The sequence below is a fragment of the Chiloscyllium plagiosum genome, chromosome 7, assembly GCF_004010195.1.
Source record: "Chiloscyllium plagiosum isolate BGI_BamShark_2017 chromosome 7, ASM401019v2, whole genome shotgun sequence".
NCBI classification, from domain to species: Eukaryota; Metazoa; Chordata; class Chondrichthyes; order Orectolobiformes; family Hemiscylliidae; genus Chiloscyllium; species Chiloscyllium plagiosum.
In genome coordinates, this window is record NC_057716.1 from 35,941,687 (window position 1) to 35,957,666 (window position 15,980).

The 15,980-nt window shown below is 44.0% G+C and overlaps 2 protein-coding genes across 3 annotated transcripts in view; both read left to right on the forward strand.

Moving 5' to 3' along the window:
• cps1 (carbamoyl-phosphate synthase 1, mitochondrial) overlaps positions 1-15,980 on the forward strand; it is a 730,040-nt gene that overhangs the window by 576,799 nt on the left and 137,261 nt on the right. The window lies entirely within an intron of this gene.
• The window catches only part of trpm2 (transient receptor potential cation channel, subfamily M, member 2), a 179,330-nt gene that overhangs the window by 47,829 nt on the left and 115,521 nt on the right, over positions 1-15,980 (forward strand). For both annotated transcript variants that reach the window (XM_043693432.1, XM_043693433.1), the window contains 5 exons: positions 2,049-2,229; positions 3,622-3,683; positions 4,990-5,190; positions 9,128-9,230; positions 10,358-10,479. In XM_043693432.1, coding sequence (XP_043549367.1) covers positions 2,049-2,229; positions 3,622-3,683; positions 4,990-5,190; positions 9,128-9,230; positions 10,358-10,479 — 669 coding nt within the window. The remainder of the gene's footprint in view (positions 1-2,048; positions 2,230-3,621; positions 3,684-4,989; positions 5,191-9,127; positions 9,231-10,357; positions 10,480-15,980) is intronic.

Consider the following 15,980-nt stretch of genomic DNA (forward strand, 5'->3'; position numbering starts at 1 on the left):
CATTTCCCATCAACCTTCACCCTCTGTCTTTTTTCAGCTAGCCAACTTCTGATCCAAACCACTAAATCACCCTTAATCCTTATTTCCAATACACTATAGAAAGCTTAAGGATTTTCCTTGATCCTACCTGCCAATAACTTCTCATGTCCCCTTCTGGCTCTTCTTAGCTCTCTCTCTATATCTTCCCTGGCTAACTTTTAACTCTCAAGAACCCTAACTGAGCCTTCACGTTTCATCCTAACATAAGCCTTCTTCTTCCTCTTGACAAGAGAATCAACTTCTTTAGTAAACCACAGCTCCCTCACTCAACCACTTCCTCTCTGCCTCACAGGTACATACTTATCAAGGACACGCAGTAGCTGTTCCTTGAACAAGCTCCACATTTCTATTGTGCCCATCCCTAGTGGTGTCCCTTACCTCCCACATTCTGCAGAAGGAACATTCAACGCCCTAACCTCCATTCCCACTATCTAAATTCCCAATGAAAAGAATGAAAAAAAGGACGCAATAAAACCTAGTCCCCTTACCAATCCGGCACCATGGCAAACTGGTACAAAAGATGGCATCAGGGTTGAGCTGGCAAGATGGATACAGAACTGGCTTAGCCATAAGAGACAGAGGGATGCTTTTCAGAATGGAGGGTTGTGACTAGATCGGGAGAGTGCCTGACAACTGGAGAGCTGAATCATCATATACATGAGAGGGAGAGTTCAATAGCTGGATTGGTGAACAATAGAGAGAGAGAGAGAGAGAGAGAGAGAGAGCCTGGTGGCTGGAGACATGAGCAGTAGACAGTAAGATCCAGATAGCTGGAGAACTAAGCCTTAGAGAAAGAGTAATACAGATATCTGGAGAGAAGATGATCCATATAGAGAGAGAGAGCCGGATGGCTAGAGAAGTGGCGATCCATGGAAAAAGAGACTGACAGCTGGTGCGAGGAGTGATTGAGAGAGGGGGAGAGAGAGAGAAAGAGAGATAGAGAGAGAGAGAGAGTGTTAGAGTGTTAGAGAGAGAGGCAGAAAGGAGCCTGATGGATTGAGAGGTGAGCCAGAAGGGAAGGAGTTTCGTGTAACTGCAGAAGTGAGCCGCAGAGGGAAAAATGAGAAGTGAGCGTAGAAAGATATCCTGATTTCTATAGGGAGAGACCTGCTAATAGCAGGTCAGTTGTTTGATACAAAGACATCCTGATAACTGGGGAGGTGAGCTATAGAGATGGTGAGAGACTGATGATTGGAGACCAAAGGAACTGCGGATACTAGAAATCAGAAACAAAAACAAAAATTGCTGGAAAAAGCTCAGCAGGTCTGGCAGCATGTGTGGAGAGAAATCAGAGTTAACGTTTTGGGTCCAGTGACCCTTCTTTAGAGCATGAGGTAGTTGAAGAAGTACACCAGGAGAAAGAGAGAGAAAGAGAGAGAGAGAGAGCCATGCTGGGGAGAGACAGGGGTAAAGTCACTGGACCAGTAATTTGGAGGTCCAGTACTGGTCTGAGAACATCAATTAAATTCATTACTAAATTACGTTAACTATTTAAAACATGGGAGTTTAAGCTACCCCATTATAAAAGGGGTCATTTCGAGAAGGCAATGTTCTAAATATGACTCCAGACCCACAGGCTTAAGAGCCCTCTGACAAAGCCAAAGCTATTCACTTCTATCAAACTGCCAATGAGTATCGGATTGTTTTGTAGCAGATCAAGATGGCAGTTGCCACTACCTTCTGCGGGGCAATTAGGGCGAGGCATTAAATGTTGGCCTTGCTTGCAATGTCATGAATGAAGAAATCAAAGTTCAAGGACAGCCCTGAAAAGAAGGACCACTAGCTGGATCTGAGCTGTGAGGTGAGGTCACATGTCATTGATGGACATGGAGGTTATAGAATTTGAAATCTTAGTTTTCCTAGAGGGCTTCACTCACATTCTACCTGACTGATCACCACTTCAGCAAGAAGACAGAAACTAAGCTCTCTCTAAGCTGAAATGCCAGAGGCAGAAGTGATATAACAGCTATACTGCTTGTAACTAATCAGAATTCACTTTCCTGGAACAGGGCAGGTTTCCTGTGGAATATTACATGGATGAGGCCAATCAGGGCAGACTATCCTGCCTGGACTACAACCATACCCACTTTATCCTGGTTGACAATGGCACCCATGGACAATATGGTGTGGAGATTCTCCTAAGGGCCCAATTGGAAAAGTACATCTCAAAGCAGCGAATGGGAACTGAAGGTAGGGCTTGTCCACCTGTGGTTTTGCGTTAGGCAGTTACATTCACCGTACGTTGAGTTTAACACTTCAACCCAACTGGTGCAATCATTGCACTGGGAGTGTTGGTGAAGTAATACAGACAGAATTTAAATCTGTATCTAACCTGGCCATTATCTTTCCTGTAAGTGTTTTATGTGACTGTTTTCGAACTTTACTATATGGAGTCTGTTTTGTGATACATTCCATAGACACTTTTAATCTCAATTGAAACAATGCTGTGACCACACTGGACTCTCAGTGAACTTAGTCATTGGCTGTCTCTGTTTCGGGAATGTTTGATGGAAACAGTGTCAAGGGGGCTTCACTGTATCTAACTCCATGCTGTCCCTATCCTGGGAGATTTTGATGGAAACAGTGTTAAGGGAGCTTTACTTTTTCAGGTTATAAGATTCAAGGCAGCTTTATTGTGTACCTAACTGTGATGTATTTCTACAGGGAGGGATTGGGGATGGTGCAGGTAGAGCTATACTTTCAGTTTAAAACGTGTCCTGGGAGTGTTTAATGAAGTCAGTGTAGAAAATACTCTGTTTACAATTCAAAAGAGTAGGGAAGCTTTAAGTTTAAAAGAGTAAAAAGATTTGTACCTTGTATCTGACCCCATTTTCAGTTTAAGAGTAGAGAAAGCTTTACTCATTATCTAATCCCATGCTAAACCTGTCCTGAGAGTGTTTGATGAGGTCAGTGCAGAAGGAGCTTTACTTTCAGTTGAGTGTCAAGAGAGCTTTACTCTCTGTCTGTCCTCTGCTGTACCTGATCTGGCAGTGCTTGCTGGGGGCAGTATAGAGCAAGCTTTACTTATAGCTAACCCCATGTTGTACCTGGCCGGTCCTGTTCTGGGCATGTTTGATTGTAGAGATTGTAACTCGTCTATGTTATCAGAATCCTGAGACTGTTTGATGTTTGGATTGGAGGTGAGGATAATGCCCGTCTGAGCTGTGAAGCTTCTCAAAGACAAATAGCTGAAAATATCTACCCAATCACTCATGCGGTGTAGACGCTCCTGCCATAGAAACTGTTGGAAATGTTGGAACTTTTAAAAGAGGAGATGGAACATAAATCACAAAAACTGTGATGGTAACTATCATGTCTGATTTCTGAGGTGATTCCTCCAGCAATATTGCTTTCAGTGAAACTATGGGCAACAACTTTTGCGTAGATTTATGGTTTTCCTGTCTGGAAGGGAAGGGCAAAAATCAAGAATGAAGGATCTGATTTAGGAATATTGCTTTCAATAAGGAGCCCCACTCTCTCACTATGTATGTTTAGAACGCGTGACCCAAAGGAAAGAAGGTATTGTTTAAGAAAGCGGAAGATCTTACAGCTGACAAATTCTGATTAATAATTGTTTTCTAGATGTTGGAATTGAAACCCCAATTGTATGTGTTGTCCTTGAAGGAGGCCCAGGAACTCTGAACGTGAGTGAGAAAAGCAAGATTCAAACTTGTATTTCTTTTCACCCTATTTACAACTTCTTGATGTCCCAAAGATTACAAATAGAATAAGTTCCTTTAATAGTATACTTAGATTAAATTCCCTACAGTGTGATAACAGGCCATTTGGCCAACAAGTCCACACCAACCCTCTAAAGAGTAATCCACCCAGATCCATTTCCATACATTTATCCCTGACTAATGACTAGGCAATTCACCACAACTGCACATCTTTGGATAGTGGGGGGAAACCCACACTGACGTCGGGAGAATGTGCAAATCCCATTGCAGGTAGTCACCCAATGCAGGAATTGAACCCAGGTCCCTGTGGTTGTAAGACAGTAGTGCTAACCACTGGGCCACCATGCCACTCTACATTTGCAATGCCAGAACCTATGCAGAACATCTCCCCTATAATGTTGTTGAGACCTGGTCAATATTCAGTTAGAAGTGCTGTTGGAAATCTGACTCCACTTGAGAAGATAGATGAGGCCTTTCTTTGATGAATAATCTGATAGCTGGCACCTCTAACAGTGTGGCATTCCACAGTGGTGCCACCCTCCCTCCACCCCCCCCACCCCCAACAATGTAGAACTCTCTCATTTCTGCACCCCACCCCATAGTGAGATGCTCCCTCATTACTTCCCCATTCGACAATGCAGTACTCCCTCAGTCTTACAGCCACCCCCACAAACCCTCAACAGTGCAGCGCTCCCTCAGATCTGCAGCCCCCACCCTGACAGTGTGGCGCTCCCTCGGTTCTGCAGCCACCCTCCCTCCTGACAGTGCAGTGCTTCCTCAGTTCTACATGCACCCCTGACAGTGTGGTGCTCCCTCAGCACTGACTCTCTGACCCCGGGCTTCTCCAATCAAAAGCAGGGGTAGAGGCCTTGCTCGTGAGTCCAGCGTCTCTAACTTTTGGTCAAGATCCTGGGAGCTCAGGCCTGAAGGAGATTCTGAATTCGGTGCCTTGAACTCTCTCCTTACCTTCTCCAGGGCCGTGCTGCTGCCTGACAGTGACGCTTTGCTGCAGTTTCAGGAAGGTTAAAGCTGTGACTTCCTCAGCACTTCAGGACTTCATTGATTCCTAGTTGGATTGTCAGATCAGAAACGTGACCCACCTTAATTACAGGCTGCAGTTCATCATTGAAGCATGTTGTTTTCTTTTTGAGGGGCTGAAGAAGGGCGTGGTGAGACTAATGTAAGGGAGTAGCTTGGAGCAAAAGGCCTCCTGTTGTGTAAGGGCTGCCATGGGCTTTGTTGTTTAGTAACGGTGTTTGTTCTGTTATAGACAATATACAATGCCATGGGCAATGGCACCCCCTGTGTAATAGTGGAAGGTTCAGGACGAGTAGCAGATGTTCTGGCTAATGCGGCTGACTTGCCCATGGCTCAGATAACCATCTCCTTCGTCCAGAAGCAACTGCGCATGTTCTTTGCTGAAATGTATGACAAGTTCTCTGAGCGGGAGATAACATCATGGACCAAAAAGGTACAACGATATCCATGTCACTGTGGCTGCTGTCTATGCTATTACAATCCCTTCCGGATTTTGATAAAAAGTGTGTGAGTGTGTGTGTGCACGTGTGGGGACCTTCTCAGATGATGGGGTTGAAACACTATACACACCACACTCTATTCCCCACTCCAATGGTTTCTTCAAAAACTCCACTGAATGTGTCCCATGTGACTGGGATTGAACTCTCACAAATTGACTGCCTGAGTTCTGCCATTTCTAAATGCTCACCAATTCAATCTAGAACTGGGGATTTTAAGAGATTTCCCACTAATGACTCAGATGAACTGCCTATAGATATGGCTGAAATAAGACTCAATTTAAGGGGAAACCAATATTTATACTCCTTAAACTGGCATTCTTGTTAATTGTCCAGATGAATGTAAGATACAAAGATTTGATGAAAGGTTTACTTATTTTAAGCAACATTCATGTTGACAGCTTTCAAATGATTTATTGACTCTTGGATCTGTCAATAGTCTTTTTCTCCAGTCATGGGCAGTATAATATCTACACCCCAGTTATTCGGCATATTTCTCTTGTTTAAAGGCTGTTGACAAATTTCAACCATATATTATGTTATCTTCTATTGAACTATAGGAGAGTTACATGCGAGCATGAGGCCATTCAGTCCATCGTGTTTGTCTCAGTATCCTGAAACGGCTCCTCAAGAGCTCATGGACTGGACTAGGCTGCACTGCAGAGCACCTCGTTTGCTCTCACAGCACCTACTCGCTCTGAGTCTCCTGAGATACTCACAGCAACCCTACCTTCTCTTTTCTTTTTCTCTTTTTGTCCTTTATCAGGCTCAAGGGACAGACACAAAACCAGGAAGCTTGACATGGTTATCAGTAGGCCTCAGTCAAATTAATGGGTTAGCCTTTGATCAGTGGGTTCGGGTACTGTGGCAGCCCCTGGTACCAATCCAGAGGCTTAGACACAGTCAGTCAGTCAGCCACTTGGGGTGGTTAGAGTCAGGATTGTCTCCACATAAGGGGTAAGGGGCTGAATGTCATGCAGCCCTCATTTCATCTTAACCTTTTCTGCTGAAATGGGAGGCGTTTTCTTCCTGACAGGCAGATATTAAATGAATGGTGACAAATAAAAATAACAGAATGCTGGTGCGTGTGAGGGACAGTGTGTGAGATTAATTAAAGCAAGCATTTCTCTGTGGACAAGCAGTTTTCATCATCCAATTTCCAACCTTTCTCTTGACCACATCATTATGGCAACTGTGCGCTCTTCTGTCAGTAGTGGACATCTTTTCTAGCCATTTGCCATTGGCAACAGAGTCACAGAGTGATAGATATATACAACACAGAAACTGACACTTTGGTCCTTCATAACCATTCTGATCAGATGTCCTAAATAAATCTAGTCCATTTTGCCAGCATTTGGTCCATATCCCTTTAAATTCTTCCTATTCATATACCCATCCAGATGCCTTTTAAATGTTGTAATTGTATAAGCCCCCACCACTTCCACACACGTACCACCCTCTGCATGAAAAAGTTGCCCCTTAGGTCTCTTTTATATCTTTCCCCTCTCACCTTAAACCTATGCCCTCTAGTTTTGGACTCCACAATCCTGGGGAAAAAAACGTTGTCTATTTATCCCATCCATGCCCCTCGTGATTTTATAAGCCTCTATAAGGTCACCCCTCAGCCTCCATAGTCCCCATCTATTGATATAGCTCAAACTCTCCAACCCTGGCAACTTCCTTGTAAATCTTTTCTGAACTATTTTAAGTTTCACAACATGCTTGGAGACCAGAATTGCACGCTATATTCCGAAAGTGGCCTAACCAATGTCCTGTACAGCTGCAACATGACCTCCCAACTGCCTACTCAGTATGCTGACTCCATGGTTGAGTTTTCCTTCTTACTGATGTCAGGCTAACTGGCCTACCGTTCTCTCTGTCTCTCTCTCCTGTCATCCATCATTTGATTACATTTGCCATCCTACCAATCCACAGGAGCTATTGTAGAACCTGGGAAACACTTGGAATTCAATGCTCTTTCTCCATATCATCAGTTCACAGTCAAAACAGAGCCCAGTTATCCACCTTGGAATTTGCAAAACCATTTTGAATAAATTCCTTCTGTCCAGTCACCTCAGACAGTTGTTTCAAATCATTTTAGCTGTACATTCAGATTCTCACTTCCATCATCATTTGTAAAATAACTGATGTCAAGTGTTTTTTTAATAAACTCAGCATAACTTCATCACTCACAAGTTCCCCGTGAAAGACTTTTTTTTCACCTTTTAAAGACCTCTTTATATTATCTACATTTTCACTTTCCTTTTCAATTTTAACTTTTTCTCTTCATGGCTAATTTTTAACTTGGTCTTTCATTTAGATATTGGGAACTGTTCTCTGCAAATGCCCCATTTACATGCTGTACAAATGCAAATCTGTTTTGTTGATTAGATCTGATAGTTGAAGCTTGAGTACAGATCTGAACTGAATAGTCACATCTCCCATTACTGAGAGGTCAGGACCAATTGCCAGTGGGGGGAGATACGGGGAATAATGCACTCACAATTGCTAGATGTGGGGGATTTATACAAACAAGTGACAGAGAATTCCTCCTGCTCCTGTTTCTTCTCAACAAGACCATAAAATGTCAGCTGTTTCGCCCTTCGAGTCTGCTTCGCAATTTAATGAGATCATGGCTGACCTGATAATCCTCAATTTCACCTTCCTGTCTATTCTCCTTAACACTTGATCCCCTTACTGAATAAAAATCTGTCTGTCTCAACCTTGCATCTATTTATTGATCCACCCTATGCCCTAAAAGAATTCCACAGATTCACTATTCTCTTTGAGAAGAACATCCTCCTCATCTCGGTCTTAAATGTGCAAACCCTTATTCTGAGATCATGCTCTGTGGTCCTAGACTCTCCCATTACTGTTCCAACCCTGAGCCGTTAGCCTGATCCCCACTCCAACACTTTTCTTTCCACAAGTAAGCTTTACTCTTAAAATGCATAACCAAGAAAGATTATAAGACCATTTCAACTGGAATATTACATAACTTGAAAGAACACTCAACTTATTCTCTGGGCAAGCTGTACTGCTTGATTCAGTTGATGTACGGTAGTTCTGCTATTACGCAGTAGTTGCGTTCCTGTGTGACCCACGCTACACAAAAATCACGCAATACAAATACACTTAAAAGTGTTGCAGGTATAGTCACGTTACAGACGACATACACTTTAAAAGTTTCTGTTTCAGAAAATGTGTCCCGCATTCACCCAATCGCCAATTGACATTAACGGAAGACATGTTAAAGCAGAACTACCTGTAGTTGTTTTACATATACAACTTACTTTATGTCAGGTGGACAGCCCAAGGGCAAAACATTTCAAATTGGAAAGCGCAATTGATATAAAGTTCTCGAAGCATCATGTTCAAGATCTGCTATTTTCAATGCTCTGGAACACTCAGTAGTTCTGACTGTTGTTATCACGAGAATGTTTACATAGCTCCTATCCCAGCTGAATAGTTTCTGCTCATTTCCTATAATCATGCACCAACCCTTCGAGGAGCATCCCACCCAAACCCGCCACTTACTCCATCCCCCTAGCTCCACATGGCGTTTTTGCCATGGCTAACTCAGCTAAACTGCACATCCCTGGACACGACAGGCAACATAATTTTAGCAAGGCCAATCCATGTAACCCAGAGAACGCTGGAAAAACATGCAAACACTACAGAGAGTTCCTGGCATTGTGCCACTGTGCCTCCCCTCTTTGACCCTCTGAACCCATACTGGTATCTCTGTACTGCAAACCTCAGTCTCTTTGGCTGAGTTTCCCTTTTTGCTACCAGAAGCTGAGCAGTTATATGTGTGTTACTGATGAACGTGGTTGTAAAATCAGTAAATTACTGCTCGTCCTCTCTCCTCAGATTCAGGACATTGTTAGGATGAGGGAGCTGCTGACTGTTTTCAGGACGGAGAAGTCGAGGAATGATGAGTTGGATGTTGCCATTCTGGAGGCCTTGCTGAAAGGTGGGTGTGAACAGGTCCAGAATGTCAGAATGGTAGGGGCTAGATTCTCTGGTGTTTTCATGCTGGACCTTAACCTTGGGCTCCTGATACAGCCCCAAGGGACAACAGAGAGACAATAGACCAGATGCATCTCAGCAAGCGTTTTGACATGGCAGACGGGTTTGAACAGGAACCAAGCCTGGTGGGTCTAATCCGGGCAGGAATCTGACCACTGTTTGTGTGGCTAGATGTTTGGAGAAGATTCTCAGTCCATTCACGAGCGAGCCCCCCCCCCCCTCCCCCGCAACCCAAGTTGTGGAACTGAGGGAACTCATTCAAACATTATCTCCAATTGAGGCGAGCTTGGAAAATGTAATTTCTAGAGTGACAGAGAATTGGGGCACAAAGGGAAATGCAGCTAAGGTTAAATATGGTGCACTCAGCCAAGATTCAGACTCAACAATCAGAGAATTTTGGTTGAAGATTGACCCTGGGCTTAGTTGTTATTATTTATCAATGGGATATGGGCACTATTGCCTGGGCCAGCATTTATTGCCTGTTCTTAATGTCCTGGAGGACAGGTCAGGGACAAATCCATTGGTGTGTGTCCGGAGTCACACGTAGATCAGACCGGGCAAGTCTGGCAGATGTCCTTCCCAAAAGGACATAGGAACCAGATGGAATTTGATAACAATCAACAATGGCCACCAGTAGACTAGTTTTTTGTTATATTCTACTGTTCTTTTTAAATCAAATTCAAATTTCACCATCTGCCATGGTGCGATCTGAACCCACGTCCCCAGCGCGTGAAGCAAACAAACACAGAATGCTGGAGAAACTCAGCAGGTCTGACAACATCTATGGAGGAGAGAAAGCCGAGTTATCGTTTCCAGTCCGGTGGCCCTTCTTCAGAACTGAAAGCGTTCTGTTTCCCTCTTTGCAGATGCTGCCAGATCTGCAGAGTTTTTTCCAGCAATTTGTGTTTCTGTTTTGACATTAGTTTTGCTTCTTTGTTTTATTCCCAGAACATAAGCTCGGTGTTCTAGATTACTAGATCAGTGACATTAGCACTGCACCACAGTTTGTTTGCATTGCATCAGTCCCAAACATTTAACATGACCTGTTTCCCTTCTGTTTGGATGCCTCAGCCTCTAGTTCCCATGGGCACAAAGGCCAGGAGAACCTGGATCACCAGATGAAGCTGGCTGTGGCCTGGAACAGAGTGGATATTGCCAAAAGCACCATTTTCACCGATGACAAACATTGGAAGGTGAGTCCCAGTGTGCTTGGTGCAACATTCAGGCTTTATTGCAGGTCAAATTTCTTCTTTCTTGCAGATTCTTCGCCATGAGCTGACAAACCAATGGCAAGGACTGAAAAGGAGTCGGAAATGGAGACACTTCCTTTTGGCATGATGTGAAGTGGCCAGAATGTCAACCAGAATGTCAGCCATTGTTTGCTAATGCTCTCATGCATCCCTGACAACCTCATTTGCTCACCAATGCAAATGTAATAGGATTAAGATTTTCTTGCCTTTCGAGAATCTAGCACTGGGACCAAACAGGGCGCTTTGCCCAACTTGGCACCAGTGAGTTTGGCATTGCAGTGTTCCCAGAGAGTGATCTCTGTGCTCATGGTCATGTTCCTATGGCCTATATTATCGAGAACGGTCCAATAACTGGTCACTCACCAGGCATCAGCTAACTCAGTGGGTTAGTTTCTTTAAAGCAGCAAAGCATTGGAGTCATACCTGGCACAAAAGGAGATGGTTGTGGTTATTGGATGTCAGTCATCTCAGCTGCAGGAATTCCTCAGGGTAGTGTCCTGGGCCCAACCACCTTCAGCTGCTTCATCAATGACCTTCCCTCCATCATAAGGTCAAAAGTGGGGATATTCAGCAATGATTTCACAGTGCTCAGCACTGATTGAGTCTCCTTCGGTACTGAAGTTCAATTGCAACAAGATCTGGACAATTTCCAGGCTTTGGCTGACAAGTGATACATAACTTATGCGCCACAAAAATACCATGTCGTGACCATCTCCAATAAGAGACAATCTAACCATCACCCTTGATACTTATTGATGTTACTATCACTGAATGCCCCACTATCAACAACCTTGGGGTTACTATTAACCAGAAACTTAACTGGACTCGTTACATAAACATAATGGCCACAACAGAAGGTCATAGGCTAGGAATATTACAGTGAGTAAGTCCTGACTTCCCAAAGCCTGCTAACATCTACAAGACACATGTCAGGAGTGTGATGGAATACTCCTCACTTGCCTGGATGGATTCAGCTCCAACAGCACTCAGGACAAAGCAGCTTGCTTGCTTGGCATGATATCCACAAGCATCCACTCCCAGCAATGCCAATGCTCAGTTGCAGCAGTGTGTACTATCTACAAGATGCATTGCAGAAATTCACCAAAGAACTACTGTGCCACCATGCCGCCCACCGTGTGGGCAGCACGGTGACACAGTGGTTAGCACTGCTGCCTCACAGCGCCTGCGACCCGTGTTCAATTCCCGCCTCAGGCGACTGACTGTGTGGAGTTTACATGTTCTCCCCGTGTCTGCGTGGGTTTCCTCCGGGTGCTCCGGTTTCCTCCCATAGTCCAAAGATGTGCAGGTCAGGTGAATTAGCTATGCTAAATTGCCCGTAGTGTTAGTTAAGGAGTAAATGTAGGGGTATGGGTGGGTTGCGCTTCGGCGGGTCGGTGTGGACTTGTTGGGCCGAAGGGCCTGTTTCCACACTGTAATGTAATGTAATATAATCTAATCTAAACCTCAATCAGCACCTTCCAAAACCACAACCACTTCAATCTAGAAGAGCAAGGGCAGCAGCTATATGAGAAAATCTTCAAGTTCCTCCTCAAGTCACTCACCATATACCGCCATTTCTTCACTGACGCTTGGTCAAAATTGTAGAATCCCCTCCTTAAGGCCATTGGTTCAAGACTGCAGTGGTTCAAGAAGGCAGCTCACCACCACCTTCTCAAGGGCAACTAGGAACAGGTAATAAATGCAGGCACAGCCAGCAAAACCCACATCCCATGAAGGAATAAAAAAAATTGCTAAGCTGATATGACCACAAAGCAACTATTTCTGAGTCAGAAACTTGCAAATCCACGGCAGAGGAACTGCCTAGCAAAGTCACAACATTCTGTGCACACAACATGTGGGATCCTTAAAGGCAAGGTACAGAAACAGCATAAAGGACTCTCTCTGAGAATATAATCAGTGTTTCAATCTTTTAAGTTGATGTTTTGTGTGTTACATTTTGCATAGATAACCAATATTATGTTTTTAATCTTAAATTTTGTCTGAAGAATCTCAACCACAGGATGACACAGTGGCTCAGTGGTTAGCACTGCTGCCTCACTGCATGATGGACCAGGGTTCGATCCCAGCCTTGGGTGACTGTCGGTGCAGAGTTTGTATGTTCTTCCTATGTCTATGTGAGTTTCTGCTCAGTGTTCTGGTCTCCTCCCATCATCCAAAAATGTGCAGATTAGGTGGATTAGGCATGTTAAATTGTCCGTCGTGTCCAGGGATGCAGAGGCTAGGTGCATTAGACCACAAGAGATACAGAAATAGAGTAGGGGGCTGGATTTGGGTGGGATACTCTTCTGAGGGTCAGTGCAAACTTAATGGCAAAATTGGTTTCTTTCTGTTTCTTAGAATCCCTAAAGTGCAATCACGTAACCCGGTTGTAACTAGCTGTTATACACTATGTTAAAATAATCATTTTTCCTGATGAAGGGCTTTTGCCCGAAACGTCGATTTCGAAGCTTTTCGGATGCTGCCTGAATTGCTGTGCTCTTCCAGCACCACTGATCCAGAATCTGGTTTCCAGCATCTGCAGTCATTGTTTTTACCTCTAAAATAATCATATACTAGGATGGGCTATTTATAACTAAGATGAGGGCAAATGTTTTTACCCAGAGAGTGGTGTGGCTGTGGAATTATCTGTCACAGGAAATGGTTAAGGCCAAACATTGGATGTTTTCAGGAAGAATTTAGATATAGTTCTTAGCATTAAGGGGTTTCAAAGGATATGGGGAGGAAGTGGGTACAGGGACTGAGTTGATGATCAGCCATGATCTTGTTGACTGGCAAAGCAGGCTTGAAGGGCTGAAAGGCCTGTTTTGGCTTCTATTTTCTATTTTACTCCATATCCTATTCAACACAGTCTCCCTTCCACCTAAAGCCTTTATTAGGCATTGTTCTCTTTCCCCCACCCCCGCCCCACCATAACCAGCCTGCTGTCAGGAAGCTGTCTATTCTGAGCTTGCAGTAAAGTGCTTGGGAAGCCAAAAAAGCTTTTGCTGATTGACAGCGAGCCCTCGCCCTCCTCCCATTCTCGCTAAGAAATGCTCAGAATTGGCCAAATATGGTTGTCTCTGAATTTTCCACACTCCAGCCGCGAATGGCCAGTACACAATTAACACTCTGTCCTCAAAATATTGCAATCCAACTCTTTAGCTTTTAATTTTCAAACCAGCCTAGTCCCTCCTGGACACTAATCCCTTTATCGTTCAAAGCAACGCCAATCTTCCCGGCTGGTGAATCTTGCATTTGCAATTCTCTCTACCTTTTTTGCCATTCCTTTCCTTTTCATCCACACTCCTTTCCCTTCCATACTCCATTATCCATGTGGGGTTTTGTCAGCTACTTTCTCAACACTTGTGTGATCGCTCATCCCTCAGGTTTCCTGTGTCTTTTCTCTGTTGTTGCCCTCAAGGATCTTGTGTCAGTTGTTTGCGCCTTACCGTCTGTTGGAAGTCAGTATCATTGCTCCCAAAAGGCTCTCAGCTCTGACCTCTATCACGACAAGTGATGGCTACCAGGAGGCGGAGCCAATGCTCTCAAGCCTCCCTTTGAACAAGTCCATTCGGTCTCTCTTCTGATTGAAGCATCACTGCAGAGCCATGAGGCTGTGCACCGTGAAGCCCAGGGATCAACTTTGTAAAGGCTCCACTGAACACTTCTCACATTTTCTCACTAATACCATCTAGATTCACTAATCAACTGGCACTCGGGAGTAAGAAGCTAAATGGGAGACTCAGAGCTATAGACAGAAGGCAGCAGATGAGTGTTCTCACAAAGGGCCAATGCAAGCACAATGGACAGAATGGTCCACATTCAGTAGGCATAGGTGTTACAAATGGAATGTTGGTCTCTATTTCAAAGAGAATGGAGTATAAAAGTAAAATAAAACAAAAAAACAGTAGATGCTTAAAGTCTGAAGCAAAAACTGTAGTTGCTGGAGAAACATAGCAGGTCTGGCAGCATCTGTAGAGAGAGAAAACAGAGAGAAAATGTTTTCTGTCCAGTGATTCTTCTTCAGAATGGCTCTGAACATCAATCATACTGGATTCAAAACACTAACTCTGCTTTCAGTCTCCACAGACGCTACCAGACTTGTTAACTTTCTCCAGCAATTTCTGTTCTTCTATAAAAGGAGGGAGATCTTGTTGAACTGTGCAAGGCACTAGTGAGACCATAATTGGATACAGTGAACAGCTTTGGGCCTTTTACCTGTCAGGGCGTTGAACTTGAAATCCAATGGGGTCTTCCCATATGTGTTTGAATACTTTTTTGTGACATAGAACATTGGAGCACAGGAACAGGGTCTTTGGCCCATGATGTTGTGCTGAATATGACACCAAATTAAACTAATCCCTTCTGCCTGCCCATGGTCCATATCCCTGAACTCCTTGCTTCTTCATGTTGTTTTCTAGTTCTTCCTTAAACAAGTTAGACAACTCCCATCAGACTGTTATGAATTAATTTGCCCAGGTGTCCCACAATACCAAAATGGACAAATCAAGACAAACTCAAGCCAGTACCAATGAAAAACAGTACCAAGTTATTCAGAACAAAGGTACGCCAACCATTAATACTAGACATACTGTCTCTAATCTGATTTGGCTCCTTAAGGTTACAATACTTCCCAAGTCACTTGCTGACTTAAGCAGTTGCGAAGCTGCTTTCCTCCTCTCTTTCTCTCTCTCTGAATGGACATCTGTTCTTTGCTGTCGCCACACTGGTCTCAGAAGGCCTCAGACAATTCAGGTAAATCTTGTTTTTATGCCTTTTAGATGGTTTTCTGGAACTTTCTATAGGCCAATCAGGGAGAACACTTAATAGTTGGAAACAGCTAATCATTCCCATGGCATGCTATTTTTCATTTGTGTATGTAGCAGGACCTGGCACCTTTCTGTCTGAGCCCTCCATTGTTTAGTGAAGAAGTTGCTGGTGATGAGTTAGTCCAGGATAGCTGTTGCCTTTTGCATTACTCTCACATCATTAGTACCTGGCTGCTGTGTGGGTTTTGTGATTTCAGAGTTTTATTTGACCAATGTATCCAGCTTCCTCTGCTATTTGGCCAAGTGAGCAACCTATCCGTGTTTTAGCAGACAGCAGGCTGCTACAATGTGCTTATCTGAAAGCCCCTTAGACGACCCTATTATATTGGCCTCCACCATTACGTTGGCCATGCGTTCCAGGCACTTACTGTGTAAAACAATTCGGCCCTCACACCTCATTTGAAGTTTTCCCCCTTAAAGGCATCCCTCTAAGGGTGAAAATAGATATGTCCCCTGGGCCTGATGGCATTTATCCTAGGATTCTCTGGGAAGCAAGGGAGGAGATTGCAGAGCCATTGGCCTTGATTTTTATGCCCTCTTTGTCTACAGGAGTAGTGCCAGAAGACTGGAAGATAGCAAATGTGGTTCCCTTGTTCAAAAAGGGAAGTAGGGATA